Source organism: Heliconius melpomene, chromosome 19 (assembly GCF_056956725.1).
Source record: "Heliconius melpomene rosina isolate 202511_hmr_F chromosome 19, ASM5695672v1, whole genome shotgun sequence".
NCBI classification, from domain to species: domain Eukaryota; kingdom Metazoa; phylum Arthropoda; class Insecta; order Lepidoptera; family Nymphalidae; genus Heliconius; species Heliconius melpomene.
In genome coordinates this window covers 5,385,203-5,406,215 of record NC_140407.1, presented here as the reverse complement: position 1 = coordinate 5,406,215, position 21,013 = coordinate 5,385,203, and the positions used below count along the sequence as shown (strand labels likewise).

The following is a 21,013-nucleotide window of genomic DNA, read 5'->3' as shown; positions in this document are numbered from 1 at the left end:
TTTTAAACTGAATATACTACTTACTTCTTGGTGTCAACATAAAGCAACAATATTTTTTTAACGAAAAGTTACTACATAATTGAAAACATAAATGAATGACGATGATAATTACATTTTTTTTAAATAAACTATATTTTTAATTGCGTATAAGCAATTACAAACAACATTCTTCGTGAAAATATTAATTTATTTTTAAGTACACAATTTGTTAAATTTAAAAATATTTAAAAAAGCTAATAGTTAACATCTTTTGTAAATTCTAAAAACTAAGTCACCTGATATATTTTAAAAGCTATCTAATAGTTCATTATTTCAAAGTTATTATTTAGAAAAGCACGCGTTTCTATCCAATAATATCACTTTTGCTATCACATTTGAAGCAACTATTTTCTACGTTTCGTCCTTCTAAAGGCATATATATTGAATATCGCTTGTTATTCTGACAGTTGTTTTTTTACGAATAATTAACAACGATATAGAATCTAATTTACAACTAAAATTTTAAATTAAAGGAAAGAAAATAATTGGTAACAAATTTTCGAACATATAAACAAATACAAAACAATGTACACAAAATAAATGAGAAATTAGTCACCAATATTATATAGGCTCTAGACTAAAACACTTTATAAGTGATGTGCCCACAAATATTGTTTTGGTTTTGTATGGCATAAATAAAACTAAATATACTATTGGATTACTAAAAGCAGGAAGATATGATCAAAGATTCCACAATGCGCACCATCCTGCTCACTCGCGAGGCGCGCAACATGTCAGCTACAACGCGCAACTCCCTCCCTATAATGAAAAATAGGAAAAAAAAAGTTACAATCTATTTACATGATACATTTTTTTCAGCTTCACGCTTTACACACATAGCAACCAGGTTTTAATGCATAATGATATATTGATAGACTTCAGCAATATAAATATAAAAATACTCACGAATGGGATTCGAACCCACTGTCATCGTCAACTCATCAATATATATAGTTAAACTTTGCACCACTGCAACATGATAGCTTCCTCAAATCGTTATCCAATTTAATTTATTAGTGAGACCGTCGAACGCATAGGCACAAAGGTATGACTGTAACGCGACGGTTGTGGGTTCGATCCCCACTAGAACGAATAAATTATTATTAATTAATATTTACATTTCTTCTCTCTGGCACCAAGACAAAAAGCCCGGCGTTGAATTTCACCATTCAACACGCAATGCCTCGAAAAATTCGGTGGAAAGTGGGGAACGTGAGTGTCTTAACACTAGGTTCCCTGTGCCTACTCTGCTATATGCGGGATACAACATGAATCAGGTTTATTGATCTATTTATTTTGTAAATTTATAATTGCTTGATTGTATCACGGCGGTATTTAACAAGTGCAGTTTTAAATTTTACTACATTCCAAATTAATTAACTTATTAAATATAATATTCTTTAAATAAAGTGCAGTATGGAGTTCCTTCACCTATTACGCATTTTTTAAATTCAGGCGAAGTGGAGAACGAAGTCTATACAAAGTTGTCTTTGCCCACCTTGCTTATACATCAGTTAACAGATAAGCTCAGGCTGATAAAATTAATTATATATTTAAGTAATTAAATTACTAAAAATGCTATTATTGAAAGTAGCAACGTTAGTAGTCTTTGTAACAGACTAGAGAGAGAAAGCACATAAAAATCATAATTTTCAATTCGCGTTTCATCATTTTCCTATATTTTATTAAAATTTTACTTTTTACCCATATACCGATTTTTTCAAGTATATAAAAGGTAAAATATTTAGAAAATATTGCATAAAATTAAAAAAAAACTACGATTTTACGACATAATTAAGTATTTGCAATGTCCAAAAAGTAAAGCCTCGATAGAAAAAAAATAAAACAGGGGAGATACAGAATAAAAATACACATCGAATTATTTTTTTTATTTCCATAGAAGCTTTACTACTTGAAAGGAACAAACATTAATACATATACAACGACTAAGCTAACAAATACAACATCTATCTTGGAAGACAATGAGTTACAAAAAAAATATAAAGTATGTTGATAATAATTTATATTATATCATAAATAAGTCTAAAAGACGATAAAGAATATATATATATATATATTAGAAATTTTATAATAAATTTAAAAGATATGGATATCTTTTGATAATCGGTTCGGTCCTTTATTTATGGCACTTCGAGCGTGCCAGCTCTTTTGATAATAGAGGTCTCCTATATTATGTCAATGAACTGTCAAATTAATCTCTGTAGTGAAATTATGTCTCATATCGAATAAAAATCGATACAAATTTTAGTAGTGTTTTTAAAGATATAAAATTACGTTATATTTGTTTATTTAACAATATCTGATCTTTATATAATACACATTGCTTACCTTTGCAAACATCAATTTTTAATTTGATACTTTCTTCATTTTTAATTTTCCTTATACTGAACAGTATAGGAGCAGTTTATTTCAATGTACACATTTTAATTAATTAAAAAAACACATAAAGTTTAACCATATTACCAAAGGATATCCTTTAGCTGATACAAATACTACGTATATCCTAATTACAAACTATATTTTCGATGAGTATATATTTTGTGCTAATTTGGCACAATCATAGGTAGAAAGAAAATATCACAGAGAAGTAATTCAAAAAGACACATCTAAAAATTCTATTTTGACAGTTATCATTTAAATTTTGACATATCTAATGGGCACGTACTGTTTGGCCAATTTTAACAGGTTCATATTTTATTATTCCAGTATTTTTGATATCGATTTTCCCCCGAATTTCTTTCGTATCGATTCCACACAATCTACGAGTATATGATATAGTAATGTTTTTTTTTAATTGATGATAAATATTAATTTATTTAAATTAAGAAAATGCTAGTTTATTGAGAGGAAGTATTTCGATCCTAATATTTACCCTGTTTGAGAATCAAACATGTCACATGTTTAATTTATTATTTTATAGAAAACATGCGTCTAAAAACTTGGTCATACGGTTACTGAAATAGATTTTTTAAATAGAATACTACCAATATCGGTCCAATGTATCGAAAGAGACAGGGTAAAGGTGGTATACATTTGAATATAACATAGTACTTACGTTATTAATAATAAAAGTCTAAAGATTATTATCATATTGACATTAAATTTATAATATTTTTTTTATGTGATATATATATTTTTAATATTATAACTATATATAATATATTTAATATTAACCCTTTAATTCGCAAACCAACTTATAGCATTTTATTTAATCGCTTTTGCTATTTCATACCGTATAATCTATATATTTGATTAAGATAAAATTCTATTTTTTACAGTCGTTGTTGATATTTAATACATATTGAAAAAAAAAATTTATATTAAGAAGACAGCGTATTAAAAAGTTAAATTACATTTTTAGATACTAACGATATATTATTTGTGCTACTATAGTTCAGTGACATTGTACTTTTTTACTTATTATACGTTAATAACATTAATGATATACAAATAAATGTCGAAAATTGAATCCCTTGCCTAATAAATAAGTGCAATGTCACTGAGATTATTACCATATTATATAGAGTATCAAACTGTTACTATGAAAGCGCCTTAACTCCAAATTTTTTACATTTAACTAACCGTAGTGTTTATTTAAAAATTCTACGGTAACTCCCCATAACCAATTTTTGAGGTAAGACACTATCAGTTTTTGAGTGCGATATACATATTCATACTGTAAATACATATCATACTATAAATATAATAAAAATACATAGTATATAAATATAATTTCCGTACAATTGACGATATTTTGACAATGTTACGTAATTCATAATAGTTTCGTAATCATTTCTTATCGATTATAATTACACAAACCCGGAATCAAATTCTTTTCTTAATCTCAACATCTCTATTCTACGTCACAATTAAAATTTAAATCCTATAACAGATGATAAACGTAATATTTATAAAACGTCCAATATTCATAATTATCATATAACTTATAAACAATATTTTTTTTAATTAGAAACTTTGGCACACACTGAGTAAATAATAATACTTTGACTTATTTTTATTCAGATTTTTTAATTGGAAGACAGATTATTACCAATGCACTATTAGAATCAATTTAGAAATATCGATACAATTATTTTATTTCATAATCTTTCACCAGTTTTTTTGTTACGATGTAATAATAAATTATTTAAAAAAATATCAGAAAATAAGTAAACGGTTTCTTTACTTATATTATTTTTTAATGGAAATATTATAAGCAAAATGTATGCAGTTTTTTAATAAAATGAAGACGATACTTTTAATTTTTCTTTCATATTTCAATAGACAAGATTAATATTAATAATTTAAAATTCCCGTCGTTATCTTAAAAATGCTTATTATTTATTAATTATAAGTATAAAGATAAATATTTAGAATAAAAGTAAAAGAAATGTTTCAGCCCAATATATTTCCCTAGCTCCAACTATTTAATTATTGGATAATTCCCAATGCTGCCAATACTTTGAAAAGTGATTAATATCACCATTTTTTACATAATCTTAATTTCTTTTGATTTGGGTAAAAATTGTAGAAACTTTAATTATAATATACTAGCATTTCATAATTTAAAAAAAAATTAAACTATCGCTTCTGTATCGCTAATCACGTGAATACCATGTTTAGTCAAAATCAACTTGACAATATCATTGCAACTGCGCGTCGTATAATTCTTATCTTTATCTTTGAGCTTAATACTTTTGACTTTATCGCAAAGCTTGCTCACTTCCGACTTACTCTTTTTCATTTCATCCGGTTTCAACTTCCTTATGGTGGACGTGCAACGTTTTTTCCTAACTTCCTTTACCTGTTCCATATTACCCTCGCTTACCCTACGTCTATACAAATCGTAATCACTGTCCTTTGACAGATAACTATCGAGTGAACTATATGAATTTTCCACAAAACCTACCTTATCCTCATCGATTGCGTGTTTTTTCGTATCACTTATTATTTTCACGGCTTTCCCCGGCACATAATTCGTCGGAACTTTGTCTACATACGCCATTTTAGGTTTTGGATCCAATGTCGGACTTATAGTATTGCTGGGCATGAGGAAATTCGTCTTTTTCGGTCGTTTCACGGTTATTGTTTCGTCTATTATTGATGGTTTGTCGCGTATTGATATTAGTATGTTTTTGAAGCTTGTTTCTTCATGAGGTGACGTCATTATAATGTCTTCTGGTGACTTTTCATACTTAGCTATTAGATCGTTTAATACGTTATACTCACTGTTTCCGAGCAGCGTGTAAGATAAGCATATTATTTAGTATTTTTTTTGGAAAATATATCATACCAACTTGTATGTGAAAATTATATAAAAATATATCATTTTCATTGTAAATAAAATTGTCTAAAGTAACGCTTTAGTAAATTAAAGTGACAAAACAGAAATAAAAAATGCGTAATACTAATAAGTATCACCAATAAGGTGTGTGTAACATGGAAATTGTAAAAAATTACAAACGTATTAGTAATTTTATCTATATCAAATAATTTGAAAAAATACTTTAAAATGTAAATGCTTTTTTAAAACAAAGAAAAATCATAAAATTATTTTCACATAAAAAAAATAAGGCCTCGAAAAAATTACAAAAAATTCAAAAAAAAAAGCAATACTCACGTAACACACGGAATAGACCCATACAGTCTATTTTGCCTTATATACATCAAAACTGCGTCGTCAGTCAGATATTTGGCACTCTCACCGCGTCGAAGTAACCGTCTAATGACTGTGGAACTAACCTCATTTGCTATGTAATTTGTGACTAGAGTTACATTTTTCTGGAAATTTAAAAGGCAAATATTATAAAAAAATATTAATTCAAATTAGTTTCATGCTGTATTCCGCACACAGCAGGGTGGCCAGAAAGAACCTAGTGTTAAGACACTCTGTTCCCCACTTTCCACCGATTTTCTGGAGGCATTGCTTATTGAGCGGTGGAACTTAACGCCGCGCTTTGCCTCAAGACCAGAACGAAGAAATGAAAATATAAATTTAAATAAATATTTCGATCGGATCCACAACTAGTCGCGTTTACAGTCACACGTTGTGACCCTGCGCCATGACTGCCCTATATATTAAAATTTGTGTTATATTACTTTTTCTTTATTTATATTTTAAATTATAACACAATTTATATATATTAAAAAAATGTAAACAAAATCATATAATGTGTTCAATAATCGGTGCTTGGAAGTTATAGGTTTTAATCCATACCTATATTATAAATTCGAAAGTAACTCTGTCTGTCTGTCTGTCTTTTACGCAATCAGGGCCAAACCGCTAATTTAATTGTGATAAAATACTCATATAGAGATACTTGAGGGTCCCGGGATGAACATAGGATACTTTTTTTTCTCATATTTGTAATATTTTTGATATATACCAATATATTAAAATAATTAATTTGACAAGCAATTTATTCCGCCATGTTAATAACAATCGTCGATACGCGTTGCTAAGCAACGGCTTGCAAAGTTTGTTGTTTTAAGAAAACGTCACCCAAAGTGAGTTTGCTTAACGCGTACATGGCGCGCGCCGATATAGATTTGTATACATTAACAAAAATTAGATGATTTCTATAATTTGATATTCATCCTTGTGAAAATAAATATAATAGTCACTTTAAGCATTTCATCTAGATTGAAATTATAGTTTACTGTATAACATTCTAATAAATAATTAAGATGTCACTGATTCCAAATGACCTAGCCTACGAGTGGTATAGTATGACCGACTAATTATTAATACTAATTATTAATATTAATACTAATTATTTAATATAGAAAAATGTTTAGTACGCGCGCACGGCAAACTTTAGGTTCTTTTTCTAATATTAAAAATTTCCTTTAGTTACTTTTACTTCTTTTGTTTGTTCATTTCGGTTACTCAGATATTTTTTCTAATAATAAATCTCCACTTATTATTATTTTTTAACTTATTTTAATTATTTAGGCTTATATTTTCGCGGGCGTAGCCGCTTCCGGGCCCACTAGTTCTTATATAAAAATTTTAAAAAAATATATACTTACTCTATATCTATACAACATGTCAGAATCGTATATAAACCTTCCAGGATCACTGCCCGCGCGTGTCACTACTACTAGGCCATGGCGGCCTACTATTGTTTCTAGCTGAAATATATTTAATTTTAAAAGTCAATTATTTCTTTATTTGATAATAGCTTCACGCTATATCCCGTATAAAGCTGAATAAAAAAAATGCTAGTGTTAAGACACCCCTTTCCCTACTTTCCACCGAATTTTTGATACATTGCGTGTTGAGTGAGAGAACATAATGCCATGCTTTGTCCTGTTTTATAATTATAAATCTTAAATTAAAATTGAACATGTATGACATTTGACAGTTATTGTTAATAGAAAGAAAGAGAGCAAAAATATATTTTTTTTTCTGGAATAATGTACTACAAATGTTTTAAATTAATTGAATAAAAATTAAAAACACTACCATATTATATGAAACAATATTATACGTATACATACGTACGTAGTTGTATTAATTATAAATTATACTTACATCCTCATCAGACCACAGCCCGGGCGTGGCGAAGGACTCCAACAAATCAGCACCGCACAACAGTTTGACCGTGACGCTGTCGTCGCTGTTGCCGTTCAACCTATAATTAATGTTGTCCGGCTCGTCTATGTTGTTGACATTCAAAATGTCGTCTGGTAGCCACGACGGGCGCCGTGTGTTGATGTTTAGAGGCGATATATGTCCGTTTATTGTATCCTGTAATGCACAAAAAATGCCCGCTTGCTTCGATTTTTCAATCATTTTATAGTTTTTTTTTTCTTTCACCCTCTATCCCGGACATGGCAAGGTAGACAAAGCAAACGTAGTGTTAAGATATTCCGTTCCGCAGTTTCGACCGACTTCTCGAGACTTTGAGTACCCCCGACTTAATGCCAATGCTGCTCAATGTAAAAATATTATACAATTAATTCCCCCGAGTGGGAATTACACCCACAACCATAAACAACTTTGAATCTTTGCCGCCGATACCTATGACGCAAATTCGGAATGAGGCGTATGCCTATTTTACAATGATAATTTTATTATTGAATTTGTTTGAAAAAAAAAATCGTTAATTTTTGGGATTTTTTTTAAATGTATTATAGAATAGTAATAGGTTAGGTTTCATTTAAAGTGGTGCTGACAAAAACACAGTATAAATATAACCTATGATTAATATAAAATTACAACTAAAAATAATTTTCACCTTGATCTAGTATGGAAATCGACGCCATTCCATATATGTACTTAAGTAGTACAGCAAATAGACTAAAGTAAACTTAGCCTTCTCGATCGTCCTTCAGGCAGACTGATCGATATATGAGTCACGAATGCATATTCTATTTCACTATATAAAGTGAGTCACGAATTGTAACTTTTTGTCAAATTCTTGCAATGGTACTAAGTAAGTACATTTAGCTAAGTTTAACATTTTTCCTGCATCGCGGGTTGCGGCAGAGAAATAATTTTCGAATTGAAATTTTTATACACTTCTTACATTTTTTCTTGCATTAACGTGTTAATGGCATAAAAAAATATTAATTCTAGAAAAAAGAGTTTTAATTAAATCTAACTTCTTATGATTATTCAATACTTTTCATGATGTATCTCACACATAGAAGAGTAGTAGAAATAAGCTGGGAACCTAATGTTAAGACACTTCCATTCCTTATTTTCCGCCGAAATCTGGAGGCAATGCTATGCAATGGTATGCAAACTATCACATTAAGTCAATAAATTTACGATGTTACTTAAATCTATTAACTTCATGTCAATTCAGTTAAAAGATAAACCAAAAATAGATAAAATATAACAAGTCATTGTTTTCATAATATTCTTTATCAGTGAAACATTGGAGTAAAAAGTAAATTAAAAAAATTAAATCTCAAGGCTGAAGGCTAGTAAAATCAGTACAAATTTGACAGCATAAAAAAAGTTGCTTAATGCTTTTTTCCAAATAGCAGGGTACGCAGGGTATCTAGTTAAGATAATCTATTTGAGATGTTGCTTATTGAGTATTGGGACTTAACCTCGCACTTAGTGTTTTTACCAGAGTATTCCCTCCAGTGGGAATTGAACCTACAACTGTCTGGTTTCAAGTCAGATGTGGCACCACTGCACTATAATACCAAATAATATAAAAATATAACCAAATACACTAGCTAACTAATATGGGCCATTTGTACATAGTGAATCTATACTTTTATATTAAGATATTGTAAAGCTGAAGTTCTTTGGTTAAATGCAGTAATCTTAAGAACTATTGGTTTAATCTGATATATCTTTTTGTGTTGCCTATCCTATAGACTATCTATTTATTTAGAGAGATATTTTACTATGGGAACAAAATTGCAGTTTAATGAAATAATAATATAATCTAACTTACTTGATGATATTGTAATGATAATTTAGTTCTGGTCCATCCAGACTGTTGTGATTCCCATTCGGATATTTTGATCCATCCTGATGACTTCAATGCTAATTTCAGCATGGTTATTCTATGTTGTAAAATAAAGAAAAATATAAAATATTTACATGTAAGATATAAATATGGATGAGGAAGCATCTGTACACATTAATTATGGTTTTTACCTAAACTTGGGGAATAACTTTATTTAAATTGTTTTCATTTCTTTGCTCTTGTCAACACACAATACCTCAAAATTGGACAGAAAGGGTAGGGTCTTAACACTATGTGCCCTCTGCACAATCTGCCATGTAGGAAAATTTAGAAATTGAATAATATTATTACATACTTTATAAACAATTATGTTAAAGAACAAAAAATATATCATCATTTAAATCAAAATTTAGCAATATTGTATGTGTCCTACAATATATCAATAATTAAGAATTATATATAAATTATTTTACTTATATATAAATATTAAGAATTATATTTTGCTAAGAAAATCAAATGAAAAAACATTTACATTTGTATATTTACCTATGGTGTGCGGCAACAAGATCCTTCTTTCCATATGCATCATGGACTGGAGACACAATACCTCCCACTACAGTACCCAGGTTCAAAGAATGGATGTAATCTCTTGCTATTTCTGGAAATGTACATAAAATATAAGTTTTATTTTTCTTATAATTTAACTTAATAAGACAATATTTCACAAGCATTTATAAAACATTTTTTTATGGAAATAATCGAAAAAACTAAGTGACAGTAAAATATTTTTAAATTAATATTTTTTTCGTCTTCGTTTCGTATTACACAATTTAATCATATACGTAAATGACCAAAGAATATTATCTACTATACTAATGTAGGAAATATTTTGTGTATATATCTCGACACCAATTAGATAAAGGCTTATATATATTTGCTTATGATTACATTCGATGAAATAATAAAGGCAATTTCAATGCCAAAAAACTTACCAAACATTCGTAAATGCATGTAAGTCGGCGGACTGAAACTACCGCAAGCCATCAATACTATTTTTCCTTGAGACATTTTAGTTATGTTATAAGGAAAAGAACTCAAAAGTAATGTTTTTTCATATAAATTTATATATTTTAACAATACTTGTTTGTGCTAGTTAAGTACTAAAATAAGAAGTCGCAAGTTACCGACGACTACGAATACGACTTGCAAATAGTCAAACTTCAAAGTCATAACAAAATTGGAATTTGCATTCATTGATTACTTTTTCGCTTGGTTGCCAGCTTAAAGTGACTATTGTGTGAAATTTTATTTCTAATCAAAAGTAGTGATAAAAATAAAAAATAAATATAATATGTGTTGTACTACAATCAATAATGTGTTTAACAATCGTATACGATTGACATCATAGCAGCCATGTTAATAATAAATAATAATAATGTTTTACTCTGGTGATTTTTTAAGCTTAAATAAAATATTCAATATCATATAATCGTATTGTACTTTAGTTATAAACATGTTTAAATTAATAAATAAATATATGTTTAATAATATTATAAAAAACAAAGTATTTGTTTATCTGTGACCAAGGACGCCGCATTAAACTCGGCGCTGAAAGACGGCCATTTTTCATCGGCGTTTTGGCTGGTGAAATGTGAATGTGTGTCTATTGACGAGTTATCGATTTTTTTATATAATTCAATATCTCTGCAAATTACATTTGTAAACTCATTATTATATCGTTGAAGTGCTTTTTCTGGTAAGTTACAATCATTTATTTTATACGTTCGACCGGATTACTTACTACATACGTATGTATTCTAAATTTTGTCCAATCTTTATATGTAGAATATTTTCAATTTTTAAATTTTCACCAAAAACGTATATTATTATTACACCTTTCTATAATTTACATGCTATAAACAATTTCTTAATTAACAGAATTTCCTAATTCCCATGACTACGCGTAATAGCCTTTGTTCAACGCTAGTTACTATAGTATACCGTTATACATTAGTAAATTGGCTTCTATTTAACTGGTTATATTAACTTTTCAGTAATTAATTATTTAATGACTTTTCTGTATATAATATAAGTAGGACATACGTAACACAGTTCACTTAACCGGCCTACATGGTATTTATTTGCCTAATCCATTTTACTAACACATAATTGTTGTGATAGGAAAAAAAATGGCAAACCGACGTCCCCAAGGAAATGGAAGGCGTATGGATTTCGGTCGCAATGACCGTGGGAAGAATTTCCGCGGGAATGTTTCTCCCTGGCAGGGCGGAGGTCCAGGGGGTGACCTCCCAAACTTACTTCCCCTCGGTGGCGGACCTACTGAAGCTACCCTGGCCCTCGCTAGCAATATCATCAACCTTCTGCAGCCTCGTCAGAACCCGGTACCATCACTCTTGGATATGCCAATGAGACGCGACTTCGGCCCTAACATGAATCGGTATGACCGAGGTTATGGGCCTAATAGGGTAAGTGGATATAATGGAGTAAACATGTTGATTGTTAAAGGGAATCAAGTTATTAATACAATTGCTTAATGACTTAAATGTATTAACAAGTAAAATATTTGTATTTTAGTAAAGTAATAAATTGTTTATTATTTCTATATGCTATCTTAGATAATATATCCTAAAATATGATTTAATGTGCAAGTTTACAGATCAGCAAATGTTTGACTGCCACTCTAAGTACCAACTCTTCAATAGTCCCATAGTGGCCTATAGTGGCTGGCTGTTTCGTACTAACATATTATATTGTATAAATTCCCTTTAGATGGGCAATCAGGGTAATTTCCGGCGTACGGGAAATTACAATCGGGCTGGTGAGCGTATCAACAACAACCGTAAGCCTTTCAGGCCCAATGATGGGCAAAGGCAACAAAACAAGACTCCCCCGAAAAAGGATGCCGATTCCAAGGCTAAGCCTGTCAAGGAGAGGTAAGGAACCCAGTTTCCTTCCGGTGCTGCACCGACTTATCCGAAGTTAAGTTACGTTCTACGTTCACCGCCCATTTTAGCCACATTGGCATAATAGTTTCGTACCCTCTCCCAGGGCTTACGAATTCAGTGCATGGAAGATTGTCACATTCGTCTTCATTCAGACACGGCAGTCTGTTTATGTTTGATTTCTTTTCAAATTGTTTTTTTAATGTTCAACATATGTACATTTATTAAACACAAATTTTGTATTCCTATTTATTATATAATTAAATTCTTATATGCTCGATCGAGAAATCGACGATTATGACACTTCGTCGTAAGTCATCTAAGTATCCACAAATGTGATTTAATCATCTTTTCTCAGGTCTCAAATTTTAATATAATTTCGGCAATTTCAATATTATATTTTAAATAATTTGACAAAAATCCCTTTAATTGATTCTAATCTAAGAGTATTATCTAGCGAGGACAAAAACCAGGATGACAAGCCAGAAAAGTCCGAAGATGACAAGCGTGAGGCTCCGAAGACCAGATATGATGATGTGAACCCTCAACTCCTGAAGTGTCACATATGCAACAAGAGCATGTGGGATGGCAGGTCATTTGAGAACCACCTGAGTGGTCGAGCCCATGCCATCATGATGCAGAAGACAGCGGAAAGTTACGCATTGACTGCTGATACTATGCGGCAGGAGTTTAAGGTATGTGTATTTTTTGTATATTTTATGTCTAAAAACAGAACAGTTATAGTTTGTCATGTCATGTCTATCTGTGTGTCTGTATATAAGAATGACTATTCACTTTAGGATTGCACTCTTGAAACTTGGTAAATGTATTCTGTGACTCCTTAAAAATCTTTACATAAAAAATAATAATGGGAGATTTCATATATGAAACTGAAATAAATAAAATACTCTAAACATGCAGGGTGTTAGTTAACATGATAGGTTTTTAAAAATGACACTGATTGTTATAAAGGTAAACACTTCCAAAGTCGTTATATATACTTTCATAAACTAAACACTAATAAATTTGATGAATATCAAACATTCTAGCTAATTGAGACACACATTCTAATGAGCTACATAAGAATGTGTCTCAATTAGCTAAAACATTTGAATGGAAAACTATTGATTCTAAGTAATTTCCTATGCTCAGTGAAAAAAAATTAAATGATTAATAAAATTAATGTCTATTAATATCATTCCTTCCAGATCAGGGAAATGAAGCGCACTCGTAAAACAGGCCAACAACCACCCCGTGATTTCTACTGCGCCATGTGTGATATGTATGCGGCAGATGGAGCTATACATCGCACCACAGTGGGACATAGGAAGCTCAAGAAGTATTTACATCCTACTTGTACATCCTGCCATAAGGAAATGCCGACTAGGATTGAATTAGATGAACATAGATTGACAGCAGAACATTTGAAGAATATGCAGGATAAACAGGAGGTGGTTTCTAAGCCAAAGCCTGAAGGTTTGTAATAGTTTAATTGAGTAGTCATTGAAACTTAAAGCCTGGGTGACCGCCTTGGGTTTTCTGAACTTTTACACATTGCACTCAAAAGCAAAATAATATAAAGTAAGAAGTAATTCTTAAATCAATTCTGTGCACCTACAGCAGTATGTCGATATTGATGTAGCTATCTTGAATGCTTATAATTTGCAAATAAACTAAAAAAAGTCGAAACTTGTATTTTGATTAATTTTATGTAGCATTAGGTTTGACTTCTCTGCTGTGTTAATTTTTTTATAGATTTGTAAATAAATTAACCAATTTCTTAGTAAATAACTGTAAAATAAATTATTAAATATATTACTTTATAATTTAAAAAAATGTAATAGTTGATATATTTATTAACAGTGATGGTAATATCAACTCTCAATATGGAGCAAATGTATTTGCGAGATGATCGTCAAAGATGGCGGCGCTCGGAAAGAATGGACAAGGATAATAAAGATGAGAAACAGGTAAATGTTTTGTGCATCTGTGAATGACCAGGTAGTGTGTTCGAGTCCTATGAGGGAATTATTTTTTTTGATTTCGCTGTAATTTATTTGTTTTTTCTTTCTCTAAGAGGTGGCAAAGAGAATGTAGTGCCAAAACCCACCATTTGCTATGCCCTACCTCATTTTGAGGATTTTACATTTGATAATATATGTTCAATTGATCTTTGACAGTTAAGAATATACTAAGTAATATACATTGAGTATATAAATAAAATTCTATTGTTCTTGTTATCAGAATGAAGATGGTGATGAAGAACCCAAGAAAGATCAAGAAGATGTAGAAATAAAACAAGAAGGAGGGGAAAAGACAGAAAGACAAAAAACAACAGACAATGAGAATACTATCGTAGACTATAAAGAGGGAGATGATATAAGCAATATGACTCCTGACATGATACCTATGTACAGGTAGGTGTATATAAAAATAAGAGACACTGGCTGGGTAAACACATACTAAGTGTTCAAAGTAATTCTGACAAGTATAATATGTTGGCACAATTAATGTATTATACAAAAATATTCTTTCAATACAAATCAAGTAGTTAATAATTCAAAGGTGCTGACCAAGTCTCCCCCTGATAAAACTTCGCGGGCAAATCCCCCTAATTTCAAATTTTTATATTTTCTAAATAGTATTAATTATTAATTAATCTCTTTTACTTCTAGCACTGATCGTGGGGTAGGAAAATCCTTCTTATCACCATTCAGTTGCGTACAATGTACACTGTGCCGTAAGCTCTTGGACAGTGAGGAGACAGCCGAGGTTCATCTCCGTACATGGAGACACCACCAGTTGTTCCTGCGAGTGCTTTCTACTAAAAGTGGACAAGGACAGGTAACTTTAAAAAATGTTTTTGTGGATATTCATTGATTTTTTAAATCTTTATTGATTCTAGGCATAGCCCTCTGCCTACCCCGCTAGATGTTGGATACAATATAAAGCTATTAAAATATAGTTATCAGTATATATTATACTAATTATTATTTTTATCTATAATACTGTTTAAAATATAATATAGATGATATATAACTTATATTTATAATAAATATTAGCAGGTACCAGAATCCCGGAAGAGATCTCACACTGAGGAATCGGGCAATTGGAAGAGACGCAAGACCTCTCCAGATGATGAGGAAGGGGATCAGAATGGACATGAGGAGACATCTAAAGGTGAATAAATTGGATTTTTGAGATTTGCATTTGAAGCATTTGATTTTTTTAGTTTATATACCTTACCTATTCCTCCTGTCTTCCCCACAGAAGGAAGTCTATGTTAAGACACTCTGTTGCCTACATACTGCGACAAGTTTCGAAATATTCCAGAATTTAGCGGTGGTTTGGTATTGTTAAAGCGAGGAAATGAAAATAATTTATTCTCCCTTCTTTATATCTATACATATAATAAAACAAACTTTTCACTGTCTGTGCATGGGAGATTTGTGCTAAAAAACTGTTATTGGGTAATGTAATAAAATCCAAAACACAGATTTTTTTATTTTTGTCTATCTGCCTGTGCGTTTATTCACGTTAATCTTAGCAACTGCTTAATTTATTTAAATGCAGTTGTCACTGTAGTATATTGGCAAACTTACCTAAACATGTAGTATTTGTTTTATTCCAATTGGTTCATAAGAAAATTATGTCAATGTTATTTAGTTTTTTTATATATTTTTTGTCTTTTCTCTACCAAAACGATGAAATTATTATCTACTTGTTAAACTATTTGAATTAATTTAATTTATTGGGCGGGTTTTTTTTATCGGTTTGTATTTTGTACCAAACAGATGAACAAGCAGATGCCGAAGAAGACCTGAACTTAACTTATGAGGAAGACGCTCTTCATGCTGCAGATGAACTCGAGGACTGGGAGCAGTCTGTTGATGAGATACTTAATGATGTGTCAAGGAATGATGCTGAGAGTCAGTTGAATACTTTATTTAGATTTTTTGTCTATTATATATATATCTTATGGAGAGGCCTTCAAAAAAGGGTTGAACCAAAAAATTACAAAACAATTAAAAAATCCCTATTAACAAGTAGCTTTTAAAATAATACAGGTCACTTACCCATTTTTTTGCTAACAACATTCATACTGTAAGTTGGAATTAAGAGCTTTATTATTTACATACAATAAAGTAAGTAGTTACTTCCTATTATAATAGGGAATCATTACATCTAACACAGATAATGAGGCACCAGAGAAGGAACCTGAAACCGAAAAAAAACCAGAACTAGAACCAGTTCAAGAAGAAGAACCAGAGGTGAAAAAAGAGAAAATAGAGCAAGAAGTAGAAGATGTTAATGAATCTAAACCACAAGAAAAGAAAGAAACAGAACCAGAAGTAAAGAAAGAAATCAAACAAGATGAAAAAGAGAAGCCAATCCCTCACCAGAGTTCACCGCGCGGCCGGGGTAGAGGCAGGCGTCGGTATTAAATGAAAGTTACATTTAATATGATTATTTACATTTAAAATTATTGATTTTTATTATTATTGATACAAGTATGTATGCTTTATTGACTTTATTTTTATTTTATGATTTAGAATTATTCTTGTCATAGCCAAGCATTTTCTATAAAAAAACTTGCAATTTTTTTTTGTGGGTAATTTAAACTAAAGTGCTAATCGTTTTTTTTTAAATATTTTTCATTTCTGTTTGTTCTGTCAATATGAGAGAATTGTTTTTGGTATTATTTAAGAACAGTTAATAATAATGAATTTAGACTTAGATAGTCAAAGTATGCACAAAATATTCAAAATTCTTCCCTTAGATATATTCTAAATTAGTTATAATAGCATAGACTAACTTTTAGCAGTGGCTTTGTCCACATGGGCAAATAGAAATTACTAAGAGTTTTGTTCAGCCTTATAGCCTTCCTCAATAAATGGACTATCCAATACACAAGATGATTGATTTTCAGTTCAGTAGTTTTTGAGATTAGCGTGTTCCTACAAACGAAACCCTTCAGTTTTATAATATTAAGTATAGACTACTTTGTCTGAGTGATGTTCTCACCTTTTACATTTTTTTAATTATTTTAACAAATTGATTTTAAAATTATTTTATTTGCCATTCAGTTTCAAATTATTCAGTTTAAATTAAATTTTATTATTATATTTTTTACACATTCTGTGTGCAATTATCCAAACTAACTGAAGGACAGATGTTGGGTGAGTAGTACTTTTTAGATATGTATTGTATGAGCTAATAACATTATTCTCAAAGTAGTTGATTGTTGTTCGGATAATTGGCACTTTTCAATATATTTTTTAAAAATGAACTACCATGCTGCAAACAAGTAAATAAACATTATTTAGTAATCTATATGTCTTAATGTTAATCTTGATACAATGTCTAACTTTGGTATTCTACTATATGTAGTTTATAATGTATGTTATTCGTATTTTTGAATGGATTCATTTGACAGTTAGTATAAAGATGGTTAGACTTACATTGGTAATATTAATAATATAGATGGATATTAAAATTACATATAAAAATTTTGCTGTTATCTGTGTAAAAAAAATTGTAATACTATATATTTACATATATATATTGCAGGGTAGCCAGAGTGAACATAGTGTTAAGACTATCCTGCAATATGCGGGATACAGAGTGAACCTGAAGAAAAGGTCCATAATAAAGGTTAAAATCCTGTTATGATAGAATTTTGATATGTAATTTTAATATATATAAATAAAATATTAATGTTAGAATTTAGCTTATAGGAACGTATTTAGCTTATAAATATTTATATATTAACCCTTAATCAAACAAACTTTATTTTTCGAGTAATTTGAAATCTGGTCACGGCTTTTAGGTAAGTGGGTGCCGTAGATTTCGAAAAACAACTCCTTTTTTTTATAAAAAGGGGGGAAATGGGGGTTTTGCAGTGGGAAATTATTTCCCAGTATCCGGTATTTCAAAGCAAAATATAATCAAGTGGGAAATTATTTCCCATTATCCGGAATAGCTCTCAACTTTTGATATATTTTTACTACAAGTTCTATACATGTAAGTTGCTCCTACTTTACTTGTTTCTTTTTTGTCTTATATAATAAAATTGAAAAAATACTGTAATATGAGTGAATAAAGTTATAAAATGAAACAACAACGTTAGGAATGATATATAGTTTTAATATAAACTGAAACTTAATTACTAAGAAAAATAATATTATTGAGGTGGAACAGTGTGAAAGGTTTTGAAGCAATTTTTAGCACACAAAGCTACTCCAAGCGGAACACAGTCTGTTGTTGGTGAGTTTGTGATATGAGATGTTTCTCCTAAGGCTGTCAGTAAGGCATCTGTTGAAATCTGTTGGGCTTGTATAGTAGGCGTTTCTTGTTTATCTTCATTCGATTCGAAGCCGAAGATATATTCAAGACGTTGTTCAATTAGGTTATCGTCAAGCTGATTGAGGTAAGTATCGGATGGAGAATGAATGCTATTGACATAGCATGAGTCATCTTCAGAATCTGAGGCTGATAAATCAGACAAGTTGTCTAAATTTTGCACCACCTCCTCCAATTTTTTCTTTGGTAGAACTTTTTGTAACTTTTTAGCGTCCATATTTAAATAGCTAAAACAAATAAAAGGAAGTCTAAACTAACTTGGTAGTCTGAGCAGTACAAATAGTTCTAAAATATAATAGTTATAAAAATCAAGTGAGAAATCACACAAACGCAGTCATAACTCTCGACAAAGCTCCATATATGAGTTACTCGCTGACAATTTTGTGTAAGTTAGATAAAATTATAAGTAACAATACCTGTTTAGGTACTTATATAGTGCAACAGACAAATTATTTATTGTATATATAGAAATTGGTATTTTTCAAATGCAGGAACAAACAATGGGAAATAATTTCCCACATAATAAAACCTAAGAAAATACAACAAATATCAATGCTGCGAGCCCAAAAACCGTAAGAAACATTCAGAAAACAAGTCTAGTTTACAATATTATTGTGTTTATGCACTTACCAGATTTTTTTCTTCAAAAACTTTTAAATCTTCCGTTTGAACCGGTTTTTTTCACAAAATATTTCAAACTGTGTTTTTGACATTGACATACAATGACAGTTTGCGCCTTAAGACAAAATGTTGCAAATAAATAAAATTAAAAAATTCTGTACGATTATTTTTCCCTAAGGTTGGTACTGATTAGAGTTGCCAAAGACGAAATAAAACAAAAAAATTACAGTAGTGGCATGTGGGAAATAATTTCCCAATATTTGATTAAGGGTTAATAAATATTGTTCCACCACTCAAGCTTTGTCATATTTTTATTTTTGTATTCATATATGGGCAGTCATGGTGCAGGGGCACAAAGTGTGCTGCAAAATAGACTGGTTGGGGGTTTAATCCCCACTCGAGGACAGGAAATATTTATTTAAATTTTCATTTCTTCGCTCTGTTGTTGAAGCAAAGCGCAGTGTTGAATCCCACTTCTCAACATGCAATGCCTCCCCAGAAAGTGGGGATTAGTGTATTAACACAAGGTTCCCTCTGCCTACCCTGCTGTGTGTACAGTGTGTACCCTGCTGTGTGATACAGTTGATTGAATGGACTGATGAAGCTGACTTGTATTCATATAAATAAATTAAGAAAATATGTGCAATACATATGTTATTAAAAATTTCATTTAAGTATATTTAGGTTTTCATAATAACTTTGTTATTAGGATATTCGTTTCTTTTTGTCAATATTACAAACATATTCATTGAACTATTAGTATTAAAATGACCTAACAAAAAAATTATTAAAATTTAGTAAAATCTTATTAGCTTGTTTTCCAAATCAGAAATTTAAAGTTTAGTTCAATCAAGTCCAGAAATAAATACTATTTGAAATAGAATAGTTTTTACTTCTATTATATTAATGATACTGCCCATTCTGTGTAACAATGGTGTAATTACACTTTAATTTATTTTCTTCAGTTGTCATATCTGTAAAATAAAAGTGACTGTTCATCATGCCATCTTTTTATAACCTATTGGTATTGTAACATTATCTAGTGATTTCTTACAGATTTTGGTGGTGGAGAAACAATAAATGTAGAACAGTTAAACAAAAAAATATTATTTCATTAAAAATCATATTAAAATGTACTTGTAAGTTAATTATGTACTTGTTTAAGTTTTAGAAAAAGAAAACATTTTTTCATACATGAAATTGCAAGTTTTGGATTTATTTCATTTTAATTTGTACTATAATACAAGGTCTAAATAATATGGATGATAATTTTACTCGAACTATTGGACACTCTTTAGAACCATTTTAGTGATAAGTTAGTTTTTCTTATGTATTAGAGTAGTGTTTCCTTGTATTTAGTACAATTACCTTACAACTTCTATATTCTTAATCTCAATAAATATAAAAATAGAATGCTTGTGGTTTTATTTTATTACTTTTATATAATTTACGTAAAATCAATTTAAAAATAATTTGATTTCAAATAACCTCTAAATATTATCTATTTTTAACTACATTTTCCTGTCCTCACTTATAAAGATATCAATGAGATGTTCTATTTTGAGAACA

At 30.0% G+C, this 21,013-nt stretch overlaps 3 protein-coding genes across 4 annotated transcripts; 1 reads left to right on the top strand and 2 right to left on the bottom strand.

The window, feature by feature from the left end:
• Positions 1-4,499: 4,499 nt before the first annotated feature.
• Nmnat (nicotinamide mononucleotide adenylyltransferase) lies at positions 4,500-10,842 on the bottom strand. The gene is made up of 7 exons (XM_085203771.1): positions 10,490-10,842; positions 10,044-10,155; positions 9,483-9,594; positions 7,598-7,813; positions 7,093-7,194; positions 5,681-5,841; positions 4,500-5,288 (listed from the first exon to the last, which is right to left on the bottom strand). Exons 1-7 carry the CDS (start codon positions 10,563-10,565, stop codon positions 4,637-4,639), a joined length of 1,431 nt encoding a protein of 476 aa, XP_085059897.1. The 5' UTR covers positions 10,566-10,842; the 3' UTR covers positions 4,500-4,636.
• Positions 10,843-11,095: 253 nt separating this feature from the next.
• Pep (Protein on ecdysone puffs) lies at positions 11,096-17,371 on the top strand. Of its 2 annotated transcripts, XM_085203769.1 has the most exons (11): positions 11,096-11,253; positions 11,679-11,983; positions 12,288-12,451; positions 12,918-13,155; positions 13,669-13,936; positions 14,324-14,430; positions 14,705-14,877; positions 15,136-15,304; positions 15,523-15,640; positions 16,255-16,389; positions 16,655-17,371. In XM_085203769.1, exons 2-11 carry the CDS (start codon positions 11,687-11,689, stop codon positions 16,903-16,905), a joined length of 1,920 nt encoding a protein of 639 aa, XP_085059895.1. In that variant the 5' UTR covers positions 11,096-11,253; positions 11,679-11,686; the 3' UTR covers positions 16,906-17,371. The 2 variants fall into 2 exon arrangements, with proteins under 2 accessions (XP_085059895.1, XP_085059896.1); XM_085203770.1 differs by lacking the exon at positions 12,288-12,451.
• A 1,215-nt stretch (positions 17,372-18,586) lies between these two features.
• Positions 18,587-19,571, bottom strand: LOC146528471 (uncharacterized). Its single transcript, XM_085203773.1, has 2 exons — positions 19,454-19,571; positions 18,587-19,050 (listed from the first exon to the last, which is right to left on the bottom strand). Exon 2 carries the CDS (start codon positions 19,038-19,040, stop codon positions 18,645-18,647), a length of 396 nt encoding a protein of 131 aa, XP_085059899.1. The 5' UTR covers positions 19,041-19,050; positions 19,454-19,571; the 3' UTR covers positions 18,587-18,644.
• Between the last annotated feature and the right edge of the window lie 1,442 nt (positions 19,572-21,013).